This window comes from Gossypium raimondii, chromosome 10 (genome assembly GCF_025698545.1).
Source record: "Gossypium raimondii isolate GPD5lz chromosome 10, ASM2569854v1, whole genome shotgun sequence".
NCBI lineage: Eukaryota > Viridiplantae > Streptophyta > Magnoliopsida > Malvales > Malvaceae > Gossypium > Gossypium raimondii.
In genome coordinates, this window is record NC_068574.1 from 26288478 (window position 1) to 26311177 (window position 22700).

General features: G+C 33.3%; 1 protein-coding gene across 2 annotated transcripts; it reads left to right on the forward strand.

Annotated features, from left to right (window-relative positions):
* Positions 1–10513: 10513 nt before the first annotated feature.
* LOC105777786 (uncharacterized) lies at positions 10514–16577 on the forward strand. 2 transcript variants are annotated; one of them, XM_052621592.1, is made up of 6 exons: positions 10514–11367; positions 11831–12271; positions 12381–12894; positions 13381–14471; positions 14585–14746; positions 14862–16577. In XM_052621592.1, exons 1-6 carry the CDS (start codon positions 10836–10838, stop codon positions 14897–14899), a joined length of 2778 nt encoding a protein of 925 aa, XP_052477552.1. In that variant the 5' UTR covers positions 10514–10835; the 3' UTR covers positions 14900–16577. The 2 variants fall into 2 exon arrangements, with proteins under 2 accessions (XP_052477552.1, XP_012456700.1); XM_012601246.2 differs by having other exon boundaries at positions 10515–11367; positions 13357–14471.
* The last annotated feature ends 6123 nt before the right edge of the window (positions 16578–22700 follow it).

Consider the following 22700-nt stretch of genomic DNA (forward strand, 5'->3'; position numbering starts at 1 on the left):
TTACCGGTTCTTCAACATAAGTCATGTCTGGCTGAATCTCAACCTCTGTTGGTGAGATCACATGTGACGGATTGGAACGGTAATGGCGTAACATAGACACATGGAATACATTATGAATCTTCTCTAACTCAGTTGACAAAGCTAACCGATATGCTAAGGTCCCAATTCTTTCAGTCACCTCAAATGGTCCAATGAAATGTGGACTTAGTTTGCCTTTCTTGCCAAATCTGAAATTTTTTTTCCATGGGTATACTTTCAAAAACACTTTGTCACCAACTTGATACTCGATCTCTTTTCTTTTTAAATCTGCATAGGACTTCATTTGTCCAAGTCGCTTTTAAACAATCTCGATAACTTTTACTTTCTTCCGTTTCTTTGACTAAATCAACCCTGTAAATCTGATTTTCCTTAAGCTCTATCTAATAAAAAGGCGTACGACACTTACGTCCATACAAAGCTTCATAAGGAGCCATCTTCAAACTCGACTGATAACTATTATTATAGGCAAACTCTACCAACAGCAAATATTTCTCCCAACTGCCTTGAAATTCTAAAACACAACATCTAAGCATATCTTCAAGTAGCTAAATAACTCTCTCTGACTGACCATCGGTTTGAAGATGGAAATCTGTACTGAAGTTCAACTTTGTACCCAAAGCTTCCTGCAATTTCCTCCAAAACCGCGAAGTAAATGTCAAATCTCTGTCTGAGATAATCGATAACGGTACCCCATGTAGTCTGACTATCTCTGAAACATACAATTCAACCAACCTGTCAAGTAAAGAATCCATACGAACCGGAATAAAATGAGCTGACTTCGTTAACTTATCAATCACAACCCATACTGCATCTTTCTTTTTCGGTGTCAACGGCAACCCTGCTACAAAATCCATGGTAACTCGGTCCCATTTCCACTCGAGAACTAATACAAAGCGCAATAAACACGAAGGTACCGATGTTGGCCTTTACATTGATGAGATCAAGCATCTAGAAACAAATTCTAAAATATCTCTTTTCATTCCTGCCCACTAGTATATTTTCTTCACATTATTATACATCTTTGTACTACCTAGGTGAATAGACAAAGAACTGCTATGTGCTTCTTATAAGATCTTATCATTCTTTGGTACACATATCCGATTTCTGAACATCAAACAACCATCAGAACCAATCTGAAAATCAGACTCTACACCTGACCCGCACTGAGCTCTTTTAGCTTGCAACTCATTATCATCTTTCTGAGCTTTACAGATTTCTTCAAGAAACATTGGTTTAGCTCTCAACTCAGCTAAAATAGGACCGTCATCTGATAAATCCAAACTAGTATTCAAAGCTCTCAATGTAACTAAAGACTTTCTACTCAAGGCATCAGCAACAACGTTTGCCTTACCAGGGTGATAATCGATCACTAGCTCATAATCTTTAATCAATTCTAGCCATCTTCTTTGCCTCAAATTCAAATATTTCTGAGTCATCAAATATTTCAAACTTTTATGGTCAGTGAATATTCGGCACTTCTCATCGTACAAGTAATGTCTCCAGATCTTCAATGCAAATATAATGGCAGCTAGCTCTAAATTGTGTGTCGGGTAATTTTTCTCATGTGGCTTTAACTGCCTGGAAGCATATGCTATTACTATATCTTCCTGCATAAGTACACAACCCAATCCATTCAAGGATGCATCACTGTAAATCAAAAATTCTTTACCTTGTTCTGGCTGTATTAAAACAGGAGCTTTAGTCAACAATGCCTTTAACTTGTCAAAACTCTGCTGACATTTTTCAGTCCATTCAAACTTAACATCTTTCTGTAACAACCTTGTCAACGGGGTAGCTATCATGGAAAATCCTTTTACAAATTGTCTGTAATAACCAGCTAATCCAAGAAAGCTTCTAACCTCTGATACATTTCTAGGAGGCTTCCAATTAACAATTGCTGAAATTTTACTCGGATCAACTTTAATACCATCACCTGAGACAATGTGTCCAAGGAATCCAACTTCCCGAAGCCAGAACTCACTTTTACTAAACTTGGCATAAATCTTATTATCTCTCAAAATCTGTAAAACTGTTCTTAAATGTTCGGCATGTTCGGTCTCATCAGGAGAATAAATAAGAATATCATCAATAAACACAACTACAAATTTGTCCAAGTACGGCCGAAAGATTCGGTTCATTAAATCCATGAATATGGCAGGAGCATTAGTCAAACCAAATGGCATCACAAGAAACTCATAGTGATCATACCTAGTCCGGAAAGCGGTCTTCGAAACATCTGACTCTTTAACCCGCAACTGATAATAACCAGATCTCAAATCTATCTTGGAGAACACAGTGGCTCCCTTCAATTGGTCAAACAGATCATCACTTCTAGGCAGTGGATATTTATTCTTTATTGTGACTTTATTAAGCTATCGATAATCTATACACAACCTCATTGAACTGTCTTTCTTTTTCACAAAAAGCACAGGTGCACCCCACGGAGAACAACTAGGTCTTACAAAACCTTTATCAGTTAATTCCTGCAATTGAGCTTTCAATTCTTTCAATTGCAACGGGGCCATTCTATAAGGAGAAATAGAGATAGGAGTGGTACCTGGAATCAACTCAATACCAAACTCAACTTCTCTAATAGAAGGCAAACCTGGCAATTCTTTCATATACACATCGGAAAACTTACAAACTACTGGCACGGATTCAATTTTCAACTTTAGATCTTTAGTATTCAATACAAAAGCAAGATAAGCTTCATACCCTTTTCTCAAACATTTCTGAGTAGACATAATAGAAATCACGGTAAGAGAATTATTTGACTCTTTTGAATTAACCCGAATAATATCACCATTTTTCCATTTCAACTCAATGTATTTCTTTCCACAATTCACTATCACATCATGGGCAGTCAACCAATCCATACCAAGAATCACATCAAACTCATCAGATGGAAATAGCATGAGATTAGCGAGAAAACAGTAACCTCTAATCATCAAAGGGCAATTTTTACATACTTTGTCTACTAACACATACTGGTCTAATGGATTTGATACTTTAATCACAAATTCGGTAGATTCTATGGGCATGTTCATACTAGGCATCAATCTCATACAAACATAGGAATGGGTAGAACCCGGATCAATCAAAGCAATAACACTAGTATCATAGAGAGAAAATGTACCTGTAATCACATTGGTGGAGGATGCCTCTTCGCGACCACGAATAGCATAAGTCCTTGCGGGTGTTCTAACATCTGATCTAGCTGCTGAGTCTCTGGACATACCTCTGCTACTTGCTCCAACTCCCAGATTCCTCTGTGGTCTACCTCTAATGGGAGCATTTCTCGATCTTGCACTCGATATTACTCCTCTTTTACCTATTTCAGGACAATCCCGAATAAAATGATCTAGTGCACCACATCTGAAACAGGCATTTTCATTTTCTCGGCACTCATTGAGATGACGTCTACCACACTGAGCACACTCTGGTCTAGATGGTCGAGTACTACCCACACTTGCAACTGTAGTAGTCTGAGCTCTTGAACCCACAAATCCTCTACTTCTGTTTCGGATAGGATACCCGAATGAAAAATTTGATCTAATAGAGAACTCTCTAGGCCTCTTGGATGTAGACTGAAATGATCTGCTCATCTGCCTTTTCTTCGTGTCTTGAACTTCAATTTTATCTTTGCCCTTTTCTTTTTCTTTTAACAACTCCTCTGCCTTACAGGCTCTCTCAACTAAAACAAAATACTCTTTTATCTCTAGAACAACAACTGACAGCCGGATATCATCATTGAGCCCATCTTTAAATCTTTTGCACATAATAGCTTCTGTAGATACACACTCTCGAGCATACTTGCTGAGTCTGACAAATTCACGTTCATACTCAGTAACAGTCATCTTACCCTGCTTTAACTCAAGGAATTCTTTTATTTTCTAATCAATAAACCTCTGACTGATATACTTTTTACAGAACTCCTCTTGAAAGAAATCCCAAGTAACTCTCTAACTCGGTACAACTGATACAAGAGTCTTCCACCAATGATAGGCTGAATCTCTGAGAAGTGAAACAACACACTTCATGCATTCCTCAGGTGTACAAGATAACTCATCAAAGACTTTAATAGTATTCTCGAGCCAAAATTCTGCTCTCTCTACACCATCATCTTTAGTAGCCCGAAACGCTTCATCCCCTTGTTTTCTGATCTTATCAACTAGTGGCATTTCTCTTATAATTGTACCTGTACCTGTAACTGGGGGAGCTACATGGGGGATCTAAAAATCATGAGGGGGTGGAGGTCTAACAGCCGGATTCGTACGAACGAACTCAGCAAACCATTCATTCATAGCTTGGAAGAAGGCTTCTCGAGCCCCTCCCCATGACTAACTGTAACGGGCCTTTCACTAACATTTTGTGGCACTGTCCCTTCTGCGGGAGCGGGCGTATTACTCTCTACATCATCTGTACCAGCTCGTTCAGGATCCATAGCTATAAAAGAAAACATTTTAAAATCGTCAGGAGTCGTCACACTATCAAAATACAAGTATGGCATGTATAGCTAGACTTTTATTCATACTGAATATTTCGAGAATCGGCTAAACCTTGGATCTGATACCAAAAAATGTAACACTCCTTACCCGAGACCGTTGCCAGAGTCGAACACAAGGCGTTATCTGATTTAACTTACCAGTTCGGAGCATAAAAATTTGCTTTTAAAATTTATTTCACTGTTCACCATAATGTTGTGCACCTGCGCAGCAGTCACTAATTTAATTATAACTTGAGTTACAAAACTTGACATTTAGATCCGTAAATTTTCCCTAAAACTAGAATCATATATTATCTTACCATAAAATTTTCAGAATTTTTGGATTAGCCAATTAGTACAGTTTATTCATTAAAGTCTCCCCTGTTTCACTGCCTGATGGTTCTGACCTTTATTCACTAAAACTCAAATTTCTCATCGTATGATTTTCATATGGTGTTCTAACTTGTTTCTACAGAAAAGAGACTCATTAATGAATCTAGACATATAAATTATAACTCATAATTATTTTTTTATAATTTTTAATTATTTTCTAAAGTCAGAATAGGGGACTCCAAAAACCATTCTGACCCTGTTTAACCAAAATTCAAATATCTCAGAATATAAAATTTCTTTACCCACACTGTTTTTTTCTATGAAAATAGACTCGATAAGCTTTAATTATATATATCATTAACTCTCTAATTCATTTTATACTATCCTTGGTGATTTTTCAGAGTCACATCACTGTTGCTGTCCCAAAACTGTTTCATTGCAAATTTTTACTCTTTCATATTCTCTAGGTATAAACTATCACCTAAGCATTCATAACACCACACATGTTCTTAATTAGCCATTTCAATAGCTAACTATTATCCATATCATACAAACACACTCAAAATGACTACGTCTCTATACATGCCATAGCTTTACACGTTTCGAAATCACATATCTCAGATATGGTCTTACATGGGAGTTCTCATATCAGTGCCCATGCCATGTCTTAGACATGGTCTTACAGGGGACCTCTCATCTCGGTGCCAACGCCATGTCCCAGACATGGTCTTACATGGGGCCTCTCATAATCTCAATAATGATGCCAATGTCATGTCCCAGACATGGTCTTACATGGGATCTCATTCCCTTAATGTCATGACATTTGTATCCGATACATTCTCAATGTTTCAACGGGGATTTTATCATTGATTCTCTGTCACCTCATACTTAAGTTAACATTAGATATTTTCATGAAATAAATACATAATTGCTGAAAAATAACAACATTAATAATAATTATCAAAATATTGCATTTATTTACCGTAAACTTACCTCGATACAAAATATGATCAAATCTAGCACTTTAGTCTTCAACCTTTTTCTTTCCCCGGTCTAACTCCGAATTTCGTTCTTCTTGATCTATAATAGCAAATTTATCTTATTGAATACTCACATTCATCAAAACAATCCTTGACTCGAGCTTTGGAAAAATTATTATTTTGCCCCTAAACTTTTGCATAATTACACTTTTGCCCCAAAAGCTCAGAAATTAAAATTCATCTCTTATTATTATGTTTTATAATATTCTGAACATTTTCCCTTCTATGGAAACATCAAATTCTCACTCTAACACTTACTTATGAGCAGTAGGTATTTTTACCGATTATGTCGCTTTACTCTTTTTCACTTAAAATATCTTAGCAAAAGTTGTTTAACATAATTCCAAGCTTCATATTCTACCATTAAACATCAAAATAAACACATTTCACCTATGGGTATTTTTCCAAATATGAACCCTAGGTTAAATTATTGCTAGAATAAGCTAAATCAAGTTACTGGGACTCCAAAAACGTAAAGAACATTAAAAACGGGGATTGGGATCACTTAATATGGAGCTTGGAAGCTTGAAAACCCTAACTATGGCTTCCCCCCTTGCTAATTTCGGCCAAATGAAGAAGATGGGCACAATTTGCCATCTTTTTCCCTTTTAATTCATTTTAATTACCAAATTACCAAAATGCCCCTAACTTAAAGATTTCCTATTTCACTTATCTCATGTCCATTTTTGTTCATAATTTAACCAATGGTCTAATTACCATATAAAGACCTCCAATTTAAAATTTCATAACAATTGGACACCTCTAACATGTAGAACTCAACTTTTTCACTTTTTACAATTTAGTCCTTTTCACTAAATTGAGTGCCCAAACGTCGAAATTTTTGAACGAAATTTTCATGAAATCATTCTGTGAAATTGTAGGTCATAAAAATATAGAAAAAATAAATTTTTCCTCATCGGATTTGTGGTCTCGAAACCACTGTTTCGACTAGGCCCAAAATCTGGATGTTACAAACATTCAATGTGAAAAGAAAAAGAAAGAAAGGAAAGTCACGGGGATCACAATTTTAATCCTAATCAAGTTGTCAGTTAAATTTTAAATGAGCTGGATTTTAACATAGAAAATTGAAGAAAAAATTAAAAGTACACAACTTAAGACTAATTTAAAAAATAAATTAAAGTGGTATTATCATCAGTGTGTCAGGTAGCACCAGCGAGGATGATTAAAAACAACAAATTTTGTAAATAATTTTTCCTTAACCTATTTTCGTAATTAATTTTTATATTATTTTTGTAAAAAGTTATTTAGTTTATTATAATTATCATACTAATTTTTAAAAAACTCATCTTTATTCTTTTCTCTATCATTGTCTAACATGAAAACTTCACTTTCTAATTGTATGTTATCATTAATTTTAATTTTACTTTATTCTAATTTTTAATTAGTATTATAATTATATTTTTATACGAATCTTCAATTTATTATTATTATTTAAGTAATTTGTAATTTCAAAGTAATTAATTGCATCAAAAGTTCAACATTAATCAAAGATGATGATGATAAATTGAAGAGGAAGATCAAGATAGAAGATGATGACAAGAATAATGAATTGAAGCAGAAGATTAATATAGAAAATTTAAACATATTTGTAATATTATTAGTATTTATTTTAAATTATATTATATTTTAACTTATCTTTAATTTATTATATTGTTAATTTTTAAATTTATAATTATATTAGTAATCTCAATAATTGTTTCACGTAGGAAAATAAACTATTGAAAAATTAAAATTATGTTATGATTCGTAAAGTTTAATTTGATTATATTTTATATACTTTGAATTTAATTTTAATTACTAATATTATTATTTAGTTTTAAATCAGAAAAATAAAATGTAAAATGCTTAAATAGTTTTTAATATTAAAATTTAAAAATGAAATTAATATTTTAACAGTAATTCATTAAAATATAAATGTTTTATTAAATAATAAAAATATAATTGTGTAATTTTAATACATTAAAACCATAATTAATTTTATCAATTATTATTATGCATATACAAATTAAATCAAATTCTAATCTCAATTCTCAAAATAATTTTAATTTTTGAAATTTGATATTTACATAAAATTTTAAGATAGAGTTCTTCTTTCATCTTTATTCAAACTCATAATAAATGTTAAAGTAATATATCTTTAATTACACTTTCATTATAATTTAAAGGATTAATGATAAATCGGCCATTAACGTTTACATGTTTTTGTCAAAATGACTCTAATTGTATTTTTGAGCCTTTTTAGCCATCAACATTTATTCTTTTTTCATATTGCTTTTTTTTAATGATTTGATGAAAGTACGGTTAAAAATGTTAATGGGATGATGTGAAATTTCACATGTGGAATATTTTAATGAGATGTAATTTATTACTTAGATAGTCAATAAAATAAATAAATAATTCATGAAGTTAAGAAAATAACTCTTAATTTAAAGAAAATAAACATAATTATCTAAAAAGAGTTTCAAAATGAATACACACAGTCAATATTTTCGATTTGATTTATTAATTATCTTTCGAAATCTCTCAATAAATAAACGTATGCATCATTTTGATTTTTTAAATAATTACTTTTCTTTTATTTAAATTAAGATTTATTTTTTAATTTCACGTATGATTTATTTATTTTATTATTTTCACATATAATTATCTTATTTAGTTACTTAAGTAATAAATTACATCTCATTAAAATATTTCACATATGAAATTTTACATTTAACTTTTTTTAGGTGAAATAAATAATTACAATTCTAAATTACATAGCGTTATTCTGAGGGTGAGTAAAACCCCTTATCTTGTCGGATTCAATGAAAGTTGGGGGAGAATAAAAAACTCGCAACACCAGAGCCAACTTCGTTAAATAGTCAGCAACCTGATTTTGTTCTCTAGGAAAATAGCGCAAAAGCCACTGACATTCTTGGGACAAGATGCGTTTTATCCGTCAAATCTGTTAAAAAAAACAATTCGAAAAAAAGGTTTATGGTGAAAAAAATGCTCAAAAATGCAATTAGGACCATTTTGACAAAACATATAAACACTAGTGACCAAATTTGTCATTAAACTTAATTTAAACTATTCAATTTAATCAATAAGCAATATTTTATTATTTATACTATTTTATTTTCATCAATTGTGTAAAGATTATTAAATTATTTTTATTAAATAAATTTCTATAATACGAAATAAAAATTCAAATTTTATATTAAATTATTTTATATTTAGATTGTTTTCTTATTCTAGCTTTTCGCTTAACATCATCATGTAGAAAAATCAAAACATCGAGTGGTATTCTATATTTTTCATATATAAAAGAAAAAAATTACATTATGTTATAATAAATAATTATATATTTCATATATAAAATTTTATAAATAATATAGTTTTATAATATAACTTAAATATTATATTTATGTTATTTATAAATAGTGAAGCTTTTAATTTATAGAATATTACATTTTATTAGCACTATATTTGAATTATCAAAATAATTAGTATAAATTAATTATGTTAATTAGTTATTATTTCGAGGAATGCTGCTTATATTAATTTTAAGAAGTTAAATTATATCATATATTGAATATGTTAACCATGCATTAATTATGATTTGATTTTTATTATAATAATATTTGAGTTAATATATTTCAATTATATTTAATCATTCGAATAATGACTATTAATTTACACTAATTATAGAAATTAAATATAATATAAAAATTAATTAAAATTAAACACGTAAACATTAAAATTGGTAACTTTCTAAAAAGGGCTTTTAGATATTTTCTAAATTGATTTGGGAAATGACTAGAAAACATTATTTATACAAATATATAATTATGACATGTTTTTATAAAGATATTAAAATCAATAAAATACAACGTATAGTGAGACTTGAACTTAGAACATTATGATTTTTAATCTTTAATATATAGTGAGACTTGAACTTGGAACATTATATAGTAGGATCTGATCATGGGTTGGATCACTCGCTCGAAAAGTGAGTAAAAATATAGGTTTGAAAAATGAGTTTGGATAAAAAATAAGGCATGTTTTCTAAACGGGGCGAGCCTTAAGTAAGATTTTTGGTCCAGACTTGGCTTGACCCGGCTCGAATCAGCTTAATTTTTTTCTGCTTTTGTTTTACTATCATTTTGTTGTTGTTTTGCTGTCATTTTGCTATTATACTGCTATTATTTTTTGTTATTGTTTGGATATTATATAACTATTGTTTTATTATTAATTTTGCTACTATTTTAGAGGTATTTGATTGCTAAGTTGTAACTATCTTAACATTATTTAATGTTTTTAGTATATTTGATGTATTATATATTTTAAATTTGTTTCATATAGAAAAAAAATTTAATACAAATAGGTTGAGCTTGGATTTAACATTTTTTATCTAGACCGACAAAACTTTAAACCTATTTTATTGCTTGAATCCCAACCTAGTAAATGAATTTAAAATTTTGGCATCAACCGGACCCGGCCTGAACTCGGCCCCACACGGCCCGGTTTCAATTCTGATACAAACAAAATTACCCGGTTAGGCGTTTCTATTTTTTGTTTTTCCTTTTTAAGAAAATTCTTTCCATTTCCTGGTAACCAAACAAAGTCTAACGGACCCCAGAAGTTATGAACAGTCAAATCGAAAAAGCGTTATATCAAACCTACTTTTCCTTTTTCTAAAAAAAATAAAAAACCTTTAGCTTTGATTTTGAGGTTTTGCGTGGCTAATTGGTTAGGTTTTGTTTCATTTGCATTAGTAAATTGGGACTTTAATAGTATTCTAGTTCTGAAATTTCAGCTAGGTTTACCGGCGCACATTTGATGGATTTTTTCCTCAAATATGTTGTTTTATTTGTTGTTGACATTTGCATTATTGCTTATTCGATTGTTCTAGCAATTTAGGTGTTTTTGAATTGATGGCGGATAGAAACACGGCCGCTTCAAAGCCTATATGGATGAAACAAGCCGAGGAAGCCAAGCAAAAAACTGAGGCTGAAAAAGCTGCTGCTGCTAAAGCAGCTTTCGAAGCCACATTCAAGGATGTTGATAAGAACCGTAACAAGGATGTGGTGGCTGCTTCATCGGATAGTGAATCCGAGGACACCGGTGACTTGGTGAACAAGCCAATTGGTCCCGTGGATCCCGTTAATTGCATGGCAGCGGGGCCAGGAATAGCGGGTGGCACTGCCTGTGCTGCCTCCACGTTTATGGTGGTAACGAGAGATGCAGATGAAAGGAAAGTACAGAGTGGGGGTGCGCAGATTAAGGTGAGGGTTTCGCCCGGTGTGGGTGTTGGGGGCTCAGAACAGGATGGCATTGTGAAGGATATGGGAGATGGGACTTACTCTGTAACTTATGTGGTGCCTAAGAGAGGGAACTATATGGTAAACATTGAATGCAATGGGAAACCCATCATGGGTAGCCCATTCCCGGTGTTCTTCAGTGCAGGTAACATCGTTGAAACTATGTTTATTCGGTTTTAACTGCATGTTTAGCTGTCACTTGCCATGCATGACTTTGCATGTTTCTTGTCCCTATTTGATTGTCTATATAATACGTGGATCTTTTAATATTCAAACCTTGCCATGCATGACTTTGCATGTTTCTTGTCCCTATTTTATTGTCTATATAATACGTGGATCTTTTAATATTCAAACCTTTGGAGTATTTTTTGCTTCTAATATGAAATGCAGTCTTTTGTATATTAGTTTTGTTATTCTAGGTGAAGAAGGCTCACGATTAGGAATTTGAAAAGTTCCCAATGATATTCACCTTCTCATTACTTTTCACTCACTGTCCATATAAAATTGTTGTTGAGTCTCTGTTCTTACTTTTGGCTTCACTTTTAAGCGTGGTTCTTGGTTGCAGTCTGTAGTGCTCAGGGCATAGATGTTGAATTTTTGTTATGCAGGTACGTCTACCGGAGGACTACTAGGGGTGGCTCCTGCATCCACATATCCAAATCTAGTAAACCAAACCATGCCCAACATGCCAAACTATACAGGTTCTGTTTCTGGAGCTTTCCCAGGCTTGTTGGGAATGATCCCAGGCATTGTTTCTGGCGCTTCAGGTGGTGCTATATTGCCAGGAATGGGGGCATCTCTTGGGGAAGTTTGTCGAGAATACCTCAATGGCCATTGTCCTAAAACTGATTGCAAATTGAACCATCCTCCTCACAATTTGCTGATGACTGCTTTGGCTGCAACAACCAGCATGGGAACTCTTAGTCAGGTACCTATGGCACCTTCAGCAGCTGCAATGGCTGCAGCTCAGACTATTGTTGCTGCTCAGGCCCTTCAAGCTCATTCAGCTCAGGTGCAAGCACAAGCTCAGTCAATTAAAGATTCATCTGGTACTTTTTGCACTATCTTATTTTGAACTGTCTGTTTCTTTGTTAATTTATTTCCCAAGTTCTATTTATTTTGTTGGGCTCAAGCTAATGGTTGTCCGCTGCGTGTCAGATTCTCCTGACAAAGCTGGGAAGGCTGATGCATTGAAGAAAACCCTACAAGTTAGCAATCTTAGCCCACTTCTCACAGCTGAGCAGTTGAAACAGCTTTTTAGCTTCTGTGGTTCTGTTGTCGAGTGTACAATCACTGATTCAAAACATTTTGCTTATATAGAATACTCAAAACCTGAGGAAGCAATGGCCGCTTTGGCATTAAACAATATGGATATTGGTGGTCGACCATTAAATGTGGAGATGGCTAAAACGCTTCCTCAGAAACCAGCTATTTCATCATTGACATCATCGTCTCTGCCTATGATGATGCAGCAAGCTGTTGCCATGCAACAGATGCAATTCCAACAGGCTTTGCTTATGCAACAAACCTTGACTGCTCAGCAGGCAGCTAATCGAGCCGCAAGCATGAAGTCTGCAACAGAGTTAGCTGCGGCAAGAGCTGCCGAAATAAGTAAGAAGCTAAAAGCTGATGGACTTGTTAATGAAGAGAAGGAAATCAAGAGTGAATCTAGGTATGTGTCCTCATCAGGACAAATGTGCTTCCTTACATACATGTCTTGTTACTTAAGGCTTACTTTTTGGTTAGGTCCGTATGCTTCAATATTGTTAAAGAATGAAGTTACTTATTGAGCTACATAAGGAATGCAAGCAGAGTTTCGCTATTTGTTATGATACGTAGAACACCTATGTTTGCTCCTTTAGGTTTATTGTGGTATGATGGACTGCAGCAGCAGCACTTTTTTCAACAAATAATGTTTATGATTCACTATTTAATTAGGAGCAGAACAGTAGAAGAGGTATCTTTTTGTAATGATTCTCTTTTTGTTGTTAGATCTTTGATTATGTCTTTCCAGAAGATGCTTTTACTTATAGGAACCAAAGGAGATCACTGTGTTTCCCTTTTTTGTCTCTATGTTAAAGGCTTCAATTTTGCTTAAAAGTAAATTGAAGTTCTTCTAAATCATTACTTACAGGTCACCATCTACTTCCCGTGCAAGGTCAAGATCAAGATCCAAATCAAAGTCACCCCTCAGTTATCGAAGACGGTCAAGGTCAAAGTCAAGATCACCAATCAGCTATAGGCAAAGGAGGAGGTCTCACTCTTATTCACCTCCACCTCGTTTCCAGCGAGACCGTAGGTCCAGATCACCTGAGCAGTCTCATCATCGTTCAAGGTATGATAGTGAAAGACTGTCATATAGAGATCGAAATGACAATGATAGGAGTAGGAGAAGAGATCTGGACAGATCACATGATCCTCGTTCTTCTATTTTGAGGAGAAATAGGAGTAGGAGTCCTCAAATAAGAAAATCACTTGCTGTAGATTCAGACTCCCCAAAACATAGCCGAGAAAGTTCACCAAAGGTGAGGAGATCATCCCGTCCTGGTTCGAGATCGCCAAGGCATCGTAGAAGAAGGTCATCTCCAAAGGATGATGAAAGAAAATCAAAATGCAGAAAGCGCTCTAGGTCAAAATCTGTCGATTCTGATAACAAAAAGGATGAAAAATCAAAGCACCACAGCAGAAGGCGCTCCAGGTCATTATCTTCAGAAGGTAAGCATCGAAGAAGCAGGTCTTCTGCAAGTTCAGATGATAACAAATCAAAATACAGACGGCAGACCTGGTCAGTTTCTCCGGAAGGCAAGGTTCGCCCCCACAGTAAAATTGATGAAACAAAAAATGATGAGTTGAAACATAGTCATAAAAGGCGATCTCGGTCTATATCTACTGTAGGTAGGCAGTACGCCAAAGAGAGGAGTGGTAGAAGTAGAGATAAGAAGTCTAACCATCGGGATAGAAGGCAATCGAGGTCAAGATCTGCTGACCGCAAGCATCCCAAAGGAAGCAAGCTGTCCCCCAGAAATTCAGATGAGAAAAAATCAAAACACCAAAGGCGCTCTAGGTCAAAGTCTACTGAATTCAAGCAACTTTCCATTGATAAAACGGATGAAAGATCAGAATGCTGTGCGGAAAAACATTTTTTATCTGCTGAAGATAGGCCTCCTAGAGGAAGAAGATCTTCTCCAAGAAGTTCTGAAGACAATGATTCAAGACCAAGAAGGCGCTCTAGGTCAAAGTCTGCTGAAGGTTGATATTATTTGGATAGTGTGAATAAATGTTCACTTTTTGGCATAAAAGCAGGAAAGACTGGAGATTGTATCAAGCTGCTTACTTCCATTGTGAATGATATAAAAATGCAGGGGATGAAGGAATGTTGGTTTCAAAAGAGGGCTCCAAGGTTTCTGTAAATGATGGTCAGGAATCAAAGAGAAAATGTTTTCTGCACTTTGGTAATGCTGAAGGACTCTCACCAAATAAAAGGTCGGATGCAGAAGAAGCAAACAAACTTGAAAGATCAAGTGGTAAGCAGTGGCTTGAAATTAATGCTAATGTCACTGTTCACCAAAAAATAACTTAACATCAATAGAGTTGTATAGTAAATGACTAATAGTAACTTCTATATGATTTCCTTTGCAGAATTAGAAAATCATTCAATTTCTCCTCAGCCGAAATGAGTTGTGGGCTTTATGTGGAACTGGAATTTGGGGATTTCTGTGATCAAATCTTTTCCAAGCTGTTTGACTTCTGAGTCTCTAGTTTAGGCGTGTTTCAGCTCAAGCCAAGCTTGTTCAGATATGATCAACTTATTTAGAGTTTAATGAGCTTTTGGCTCTTATATGAATGGCAGCTCTAAGAGATTGCTTAGTGTTTATTTTGGTGCTCAGGTTTTTAGCCATTTTTTGGTTCTTCATATGTGTATGCCCTTTGTGCTCTTTTTTGATCCTTTGCAGGAATGTGGAACAGGTTGTAATTGAAGTCTCTGAGATGTCATTTACTATGGATAAAGTATTCCAAGCTGTGTTCTGCTTTCTTCTGGAATCAACCATGCAATGTTTGTAGCAAGCTTCTTTTACTGCTAGATGCATGTTGGACCATTATCTCCATTTCTGAACTGTGAATTTAATTTTTGTTTATTTGAAAGTTCGATTCCTTGTTTCCATTAACTTTGCCTCTGTATTGAATTATTTAGAAACTCATGTACTAGCAGGTGTGCATGTACCTGAAGTCATATGTCCTCCAATCTGTTGATTGTAGAATAGGGGCTTGTTACTGTCAGTCTAGAAAATAAGTGATCCATGTTGGGAAGCTAGATCTTACTGTAGGCCTCTTTGATCTGCCTTTTTGGTTACTGATTCTTATTTTCTTACAGCCACCTCTGCCTTCTAGCAGTCTTTATGTTCTACAACTATTGTCCTTTCTTTGATGAACTTGATCATAGGTTCCATTTTTCTTTTTTGCCTTAGATGGTCTGGATGGCCTGTTATATCCCTACTCATGCAGGTTTTATAAATGGTGTTCTTGCTGAAGCTGTTCAATGATAATTTTTGGAGGGTTGGTTTTTAATTAATCTATGTGAAGGTATGCAGTTGCTTTGTGGTAGAGAGCTAATGCTATTAAATTTCTATTGATAATTTTGAAATTTGTTTAGCGTTGATTGATAGAAATATGAATGAATGCATTTCTCTGCTGCTGTCTGCAATTCTTTGTAACTTTCCTTTTTATTTTTATTTTAATTGTGTTACCAACCTGGTTCTTTATCTAGTCCCACTTTTTTACTTTCCTCGTTTTGTTTTGTTTTGTTTTCATTTTGTTGTTTTTCCTCCTTTCCAAGGAAAGTTGTTGGCGAAAGCTACTTTAAGGTCCTGTGTAACCAGATTCCTTTGGGATGAATGTCTCTGTTTGATCCCCATGACAGATTGGTTAATCACTTAAGTTCATGGTTTGTCACAGGTAATCTTCTATGCCAGTGTTAGGCTAGTTCTGTTTTATAATACTACTAAATAGCAAGTTAAAATTGCTTGCACTTTGTCTCCTAGATAGATAGATATTAATTCTTTTGCTATGGTAACTTAAACTTGCTTCTGGTCAATCAAAATTCTGTTGATCAACTGAAGCAATTTGTAACCTTTAGCACTCTGCTTTATCTCATGGTCACACTGGGAAAACTTCATCTAACCACTATCAGGTTCCTATTTGGGATTTGAGACATTATTTGGTCATCTCATTGGAGCTAGGTCTGTGCTAGTTTAATCATTTAGAATTTAAACTCTTAAGATACTTTGTTTTGGTTGAAGATTGCATATGCTTTTTGCACTCAAGGAGAAAAGGCATAACTCGCTCATCTTTTCCACCGTCCTGTCTTCTTTTTTTCTCTTTTTTCAAAGTCTTCCCCCCCCCCCCCCTTTTTTTTTCCTTTGGTTTCTTTTCTAGGGTTGAAGCATGGATATCAGGATATGGTGATTAAGAGCTGAACTCAGCCTTGGTCTCAAGCATCTTGTTGCATTTGACAAAATCTATTAATAATTCCCAATTCCCTCCTATAGAAATCCACCCTGTCTCTCTCATGCTGCTTTCCCGTTTATGTAATGTTGATCCTGTATTTTTATCCTCTCATTTTATGCACATCTTCAGTCGTTGGCCATGCCCGAGTGGTCTGACAAGTTAATGATAGGTGATGAGTTCAGGACATTTTGATTTGTGAAGCTGTAGTTCCTAAATAGTGTACCCTCCCTCAGCAAGGGAGTAGGATTCGGTTCATTATCATTACCATATTTACTTGTGTAGGCTTTATTTATTGATTAATTATAAAATTCATACTTCCCAAGAAACCTAGCCTGCCCTCTCATTCTATTTATTTATTTTATTTCAACTATTAAGCTAAGCAAAAAGAGGTGCGCCAATTTTGAATTCATGGTTCACCTCATATTATATGTTTAGAAATGCAAGTAGAGTTTTAAAAAATGATGTTTTTATTTTACTTATTTTTCTTTCATAAGTGCAGGATGAAAATTATCAACTGATTGGATGCATTGAGAAGATATTAAACTAATAATAATGAATGAGTTTTTAAGATGGAATTTATTTTATGGAATTATGCATCATGGCTCATGCACCTCCTGTTTAACACAATTAAGGATCACAGACTAAATTCACTCTGAAAAGTGTGCTTAAAATGAGATCACAAAACTAAAAAAACAAATTCGAGATTTATTTATTTGGTGACATCTTGGAAAAAGATAAACATACAAAAATTCTCTTGAAGAGCTACTGCTATTAAAATCTACAACTTTCTATAATGAAATATATTTATTTTAAAATATGGTTTCTTATTTACACATAAAAAAAATGTTGCATACTGAATTATAGTTCATTAAATAATTCTTTTTATCTAACTTAAAATATAAATATTAATGTAAAATATCCTAATATTTATAAAATAATGAAATAGTAGAATAGAATTTTTGGGACCGAGGCAGACTCGAACGAAAAGGTAAAGATATCTTGAGTCAATCTAGTTAGATCCTTTAAACACCTAAAAAGCATGTGAGAAAAGCCACCAAAATTTGCGATAATAATAACGGTTACTTTGATTCAGAAATAATTTGCGCATCCAAACAACATTGCTCTATATTATTTTGGATAAACAACATTTTAATAATATTTCTATTTTACTCTCTCAATTATAAATATGTCATTTTTCATAAAATAGTTTAATGTCATTAAATAGTTTTAACCGGTGACAGATGTGACCTTTTTTATTAGCATAATGACAAATAGCTCTTTAATATTTATACATTCTATTATTTTAAACTAAATTATAAAAAATTCAAAAACTTTTAGAAATAGAGATTTACAAAAAAATTGATGCAAATTCTAAACTTTTATAAAATGCATAAAATTTATAAAATATAAATAAAAATAAAAATGGTGTTTGTTAGAAATTGACTGCTTGCCCCATTTTATGTTCGAATAACAATTAGAACAAGCAAAGTCAAAACAATCAAAGTATTTGTATTGACATGTTTGACTTTTGATTAAATCTCATTAAAGCAAGAAATGAGGAGATATTTCATAGCCAACATTTTGGAATAATCATGATCATCAACTCATGTAACTTGGAGACGAAGTGGAGAAGATTGAAATGCTTGTAGAGGCTAGGCTTATCCTTATATTAAGTGATCAGAGGTTGTTGAGTAAAACCTGATAATGATAGAATTAATGGTATTATTTATTAGAGAATTCGTGTAGATAATTTCAATATTTAAATAAAGTGATAAAGCTTTATCTTGGGGTTGGAGATCATGCTATATTCATGGCCTATATATTAGCAGCTTAATAACGATAGTGGTGGATAATTTTTTTAGTGTCTTCAGCATTTGTATTTTTCTATTTTATTGGGTAAATTAGTGACACTCTTTTATTATTTGTTGGAGAAAGTTTTATTGTTTGTATGTGTGGATATTTTTGGGAGAGTGATTTGTAACAATTTGGGTTTAATATTACGGTTGCAAACATTTGTTGGTGTAAGGGTAGTTTGGGCATTAGTTGATAGTTGATTTGGACGAACTGTGGAATAAATTATTCTTTTAGTGAGGTTCCTGTAAAGTAGGATTAGAGAATCCAAACTACATTAACGAATATTATTTGTTATCTCTCCTTACTTTCATCTTTGCTTTACTTTGTCTTTTAATCTATTCTATTCAGTTCTGTTCCAACCTTTGTTCTAATAAAAGTTAGAATGAAATTGGTTTTTAGTTGCAAACCAAGTTATTTGTTCTAACAGTATTTCGATCATAAAATTTGGTACGAAGTGCAAACTAGGCCTTCTTCAATTGGTATTAGAGCTGGCTACAGACGTACATGAAGATGATCCTGTGTTCAATTTGCAACTATGGAATCTATTAATGTGATTAAGGAGCAATTGACTTCACTTACCATAGCGTTTAAAATTTTTTCTAAGAATAGAATGAATTTAGATGTTGAAAAGAACAACCATAGAAGAAGATCCATGTAATTTATGATAATTTTGAGCCCAGGAAAAGGTAAATTCAATGCTATGAATGCAAGAGCTTTGGTCACATTCAATCTGAATGTGCTAACACCATCAAGAAGAAGCAAAATTCACTTGCTAGGAGTGATGAAAAGTTTAGTGATCTTAATAATTCAAATAAAGATTTAAACAACTATGTTGCTTTTACTACATTTGTTCCACAAGTTCCAACTCTTGTTCCAATAATTGTGGAACAAAAGATTTTTTATATCACGATGTTGAGCCATATGATTCAATATTCCTATCAACATATAATAAAGAAGATGGAAATATTGTGTCAGATGAATGACTTATTGAGAGAAGAAGTCATCATTCTTAAAAGGGAAAATGTAAAGTTCAAAAAAGGGGTTGTTCTAAAAAAACTAAAAAGGAGTTAGCTGATGCCAATGTTGTTTTAAAGAAATTTGGAGACCAAAGTGAGAAGCTTGATGAAATTTTAGTTTCAAAGAGATTTGAACTAGACCATAGAGGATTTAGTTACATCAATAAAGGTAAGGAACTTATGATTCATACAATTTTAGTTAAAGCAAAAGAAGTTCTTTTTAAGAGGAAAAAAAGATTTATTTGTAATTATTGTGGAATATAAGGACACATCAAGCACCACTGTTACAAGATGATATGTGATTGGAAAAAATTCAAGGTTGTTGCAAAACTTGTTATAACAATAAATACAACAAGGAGACCATAAAAAAGCTTATTTGGGTGAGAAAAGATAAGCCACATTTGAGTTATGAAGATTAACAATTTATCAATGCTTGTGTGAAGTATGTGATTACAATTTCTGTTGATAAATTTAATATCTATCGAGGATCAGACATACTCCATCTAGATTTCATGAAAAATATCCTTGTTGTTCCATGAGATATAATCCCTATTATTGATGTAATATTCGATCTCATTCCCTTTAAACAACATGATGCAAACTAATTGGGAATTAATAGAGTAAGGGGGAGCAATACTGTTGATTTTACTTATGGTTGATTCCAATGCTTCTATACTCTGAATTGATGCTGATTAGGTGTTATTGGTTATTTGTTTCTTTTTTGTTATGTTAATTAGGGTTGTTTTAATTGTGCTTCATGGTGACTCTAAATGAAAATATAGAAGCTTTTTTTAAGTATAATTGAAGAAAAGGCTTTATGTAATCAGTGAAAATTGTGGAATCAAACTAAAGAAAGATAAGGATGTTTTAAACCCTATAATAACAACATATAGAACAACCTTAACTCAACTTGTTGCAATTGAACAAGAGGCAGAGATTTGGATATCTTGAGGGTTGAAATGAATTCATCAATATTAAGTTTTAGAGATTGAAGGCTAAGAAATAAAGGTTGTTAAGCTGTTAGTGAAAGGACCACTGGGAAAAGGGGAAGAGATGTGCAACAAATTCTTATCGCTACTGATAAATGGTTGATGCTAGTTTGAACTACTATTAAAATTCTAGACTTTTATTACCATTTTCAATTTTTATGGTGGTTATTTTCTCTCTTTTTGGTTATGAGTTTAGTTTATTTCAGATGCTTTGTACTCCATGTTAATTTTGATGTTTGGTACACAATGTGATTATAACACCCCATATCCAACCTGATCGTTAGGTTTGAGCTACGGAATGTCACATTCGTTATCGGAGCAACTACAATAACATTCGAAAATCAAATACACAGTTTGTACATTTCATTAGGACTAATACTTATTTATAATATGACATCTAATCAAATTCAGGATTTAAACGAGCTTACGAAAACTCTTTCGATATCTCGAGGTCGAATGAGGAGCAAAATGCAACATTTTTAAAATTTTTAGGTTGGTGTCACGATGTTGAGGGTATCACGTCACGACGTCACCTACTGTTTTCAAAGTATCCAAATGGTTCCAAATCACAACACCTAGAACAAAAAACCAATTGCATCATTTCATTAATTTAAGCTTCATACATAATTCAAACACTTCATATAATATCATTATTATCCAAACTAACAACATGACCATTCACAACTCAAATCCAAACTTAATACTTATGAACATTTACACCATTTAACCATTTAAACCTTATACCATATACATGATAACTACAACATCTCATATGCTTAAGTTCAAAATTTACATAAACTAATCAAAATATCAGTTTGACCAACTCACAACCTAAAACCAATTCAACCCTTGGTACATGTCACATATTTAAAACATAAAGAACTGTACAAACATTGTTAAGTCGAGAGGTGAAGTTTGGATGTTGGATCAATCCTCGAGACCTCGAGATCTTCTAATACCTGCGCACGAAATAAACAAACCGAATGCTAAGCAATAAAGCTCAATAGTATTTTCATGATTCAAGTCAATAACATTAACATTAATAAGAACTAATGTAATTCAATAAAGGATTTAGTCATAACCATTTCAATTCACTTCCTTATGTATCATATACCAATTCCATACACTAATTCATTTGGCAATTTCAAATGATCATACCATACCATGCTTTCTAATACATACCACAACCATTTTCTATCCATTTCCATTCCTACTTATTCATATAATCATCTAACTGCATATATAAATAGATATATACCAATTTGATGCTCAACTTCATTCTACCATCTCATTCACTCTCGAGTCTATTGGCTCGTTCATATTTAAATTAGTCCCCGGGGCTCATTTTTAACCGGTTCGCATGATCTTTCACATGATGTTGTTTTTCCACATTTCATATATATGCACCAATTCATGTTTTATAAACCCTATTAACCAAACCGGGACTCAAGACGGATACACGGATCTATTACTTTGTCATCCCAGGTTGCCCAAAAATGATGACTACTAGAATATGTACACACTACCACCTCGGGTTGCTCGACAATGATAGCTTTCACAATCTATTTACTCTATCATCCTGGGTTGCCAGACAACGATGACTACTAGCATATGTACATTCTACCACCCTGGGTTGCCTTATAACGATGGTTTCTAATCACTATACTTGACCCTATGGCATGCCAACTATATCTGACTTTACCCGAACAACTAATAGGGTAATCAATGTCTTAATTACATATCATAAACCAATCTGCATATCATGATCACATGTCATAACCTCATTTCATATTGTGCTCGTTTCTACCATGCTCAAAACAATTTACAATCTTTGCATTCAATACCATCAACATAATTCAATTCTAAACAAATAAAGTTTTACCTTAATAGTTAATATGCAATAAACATGTATATGTATGTATATAAATGGAATGATCTCAAATCATAAAAGTACAAAACCCGTCGTCATCGTTAGCTACGTTTGACAATTCAATAATAAAAACAACATCAGTTTACATCCAATTAACATTCAAATACATAGCCAAACATATTTTGTATTTAATTCAATTTAGTCCCTATATTTGGGATACTCGTATTTTAATGTCTAACAATGG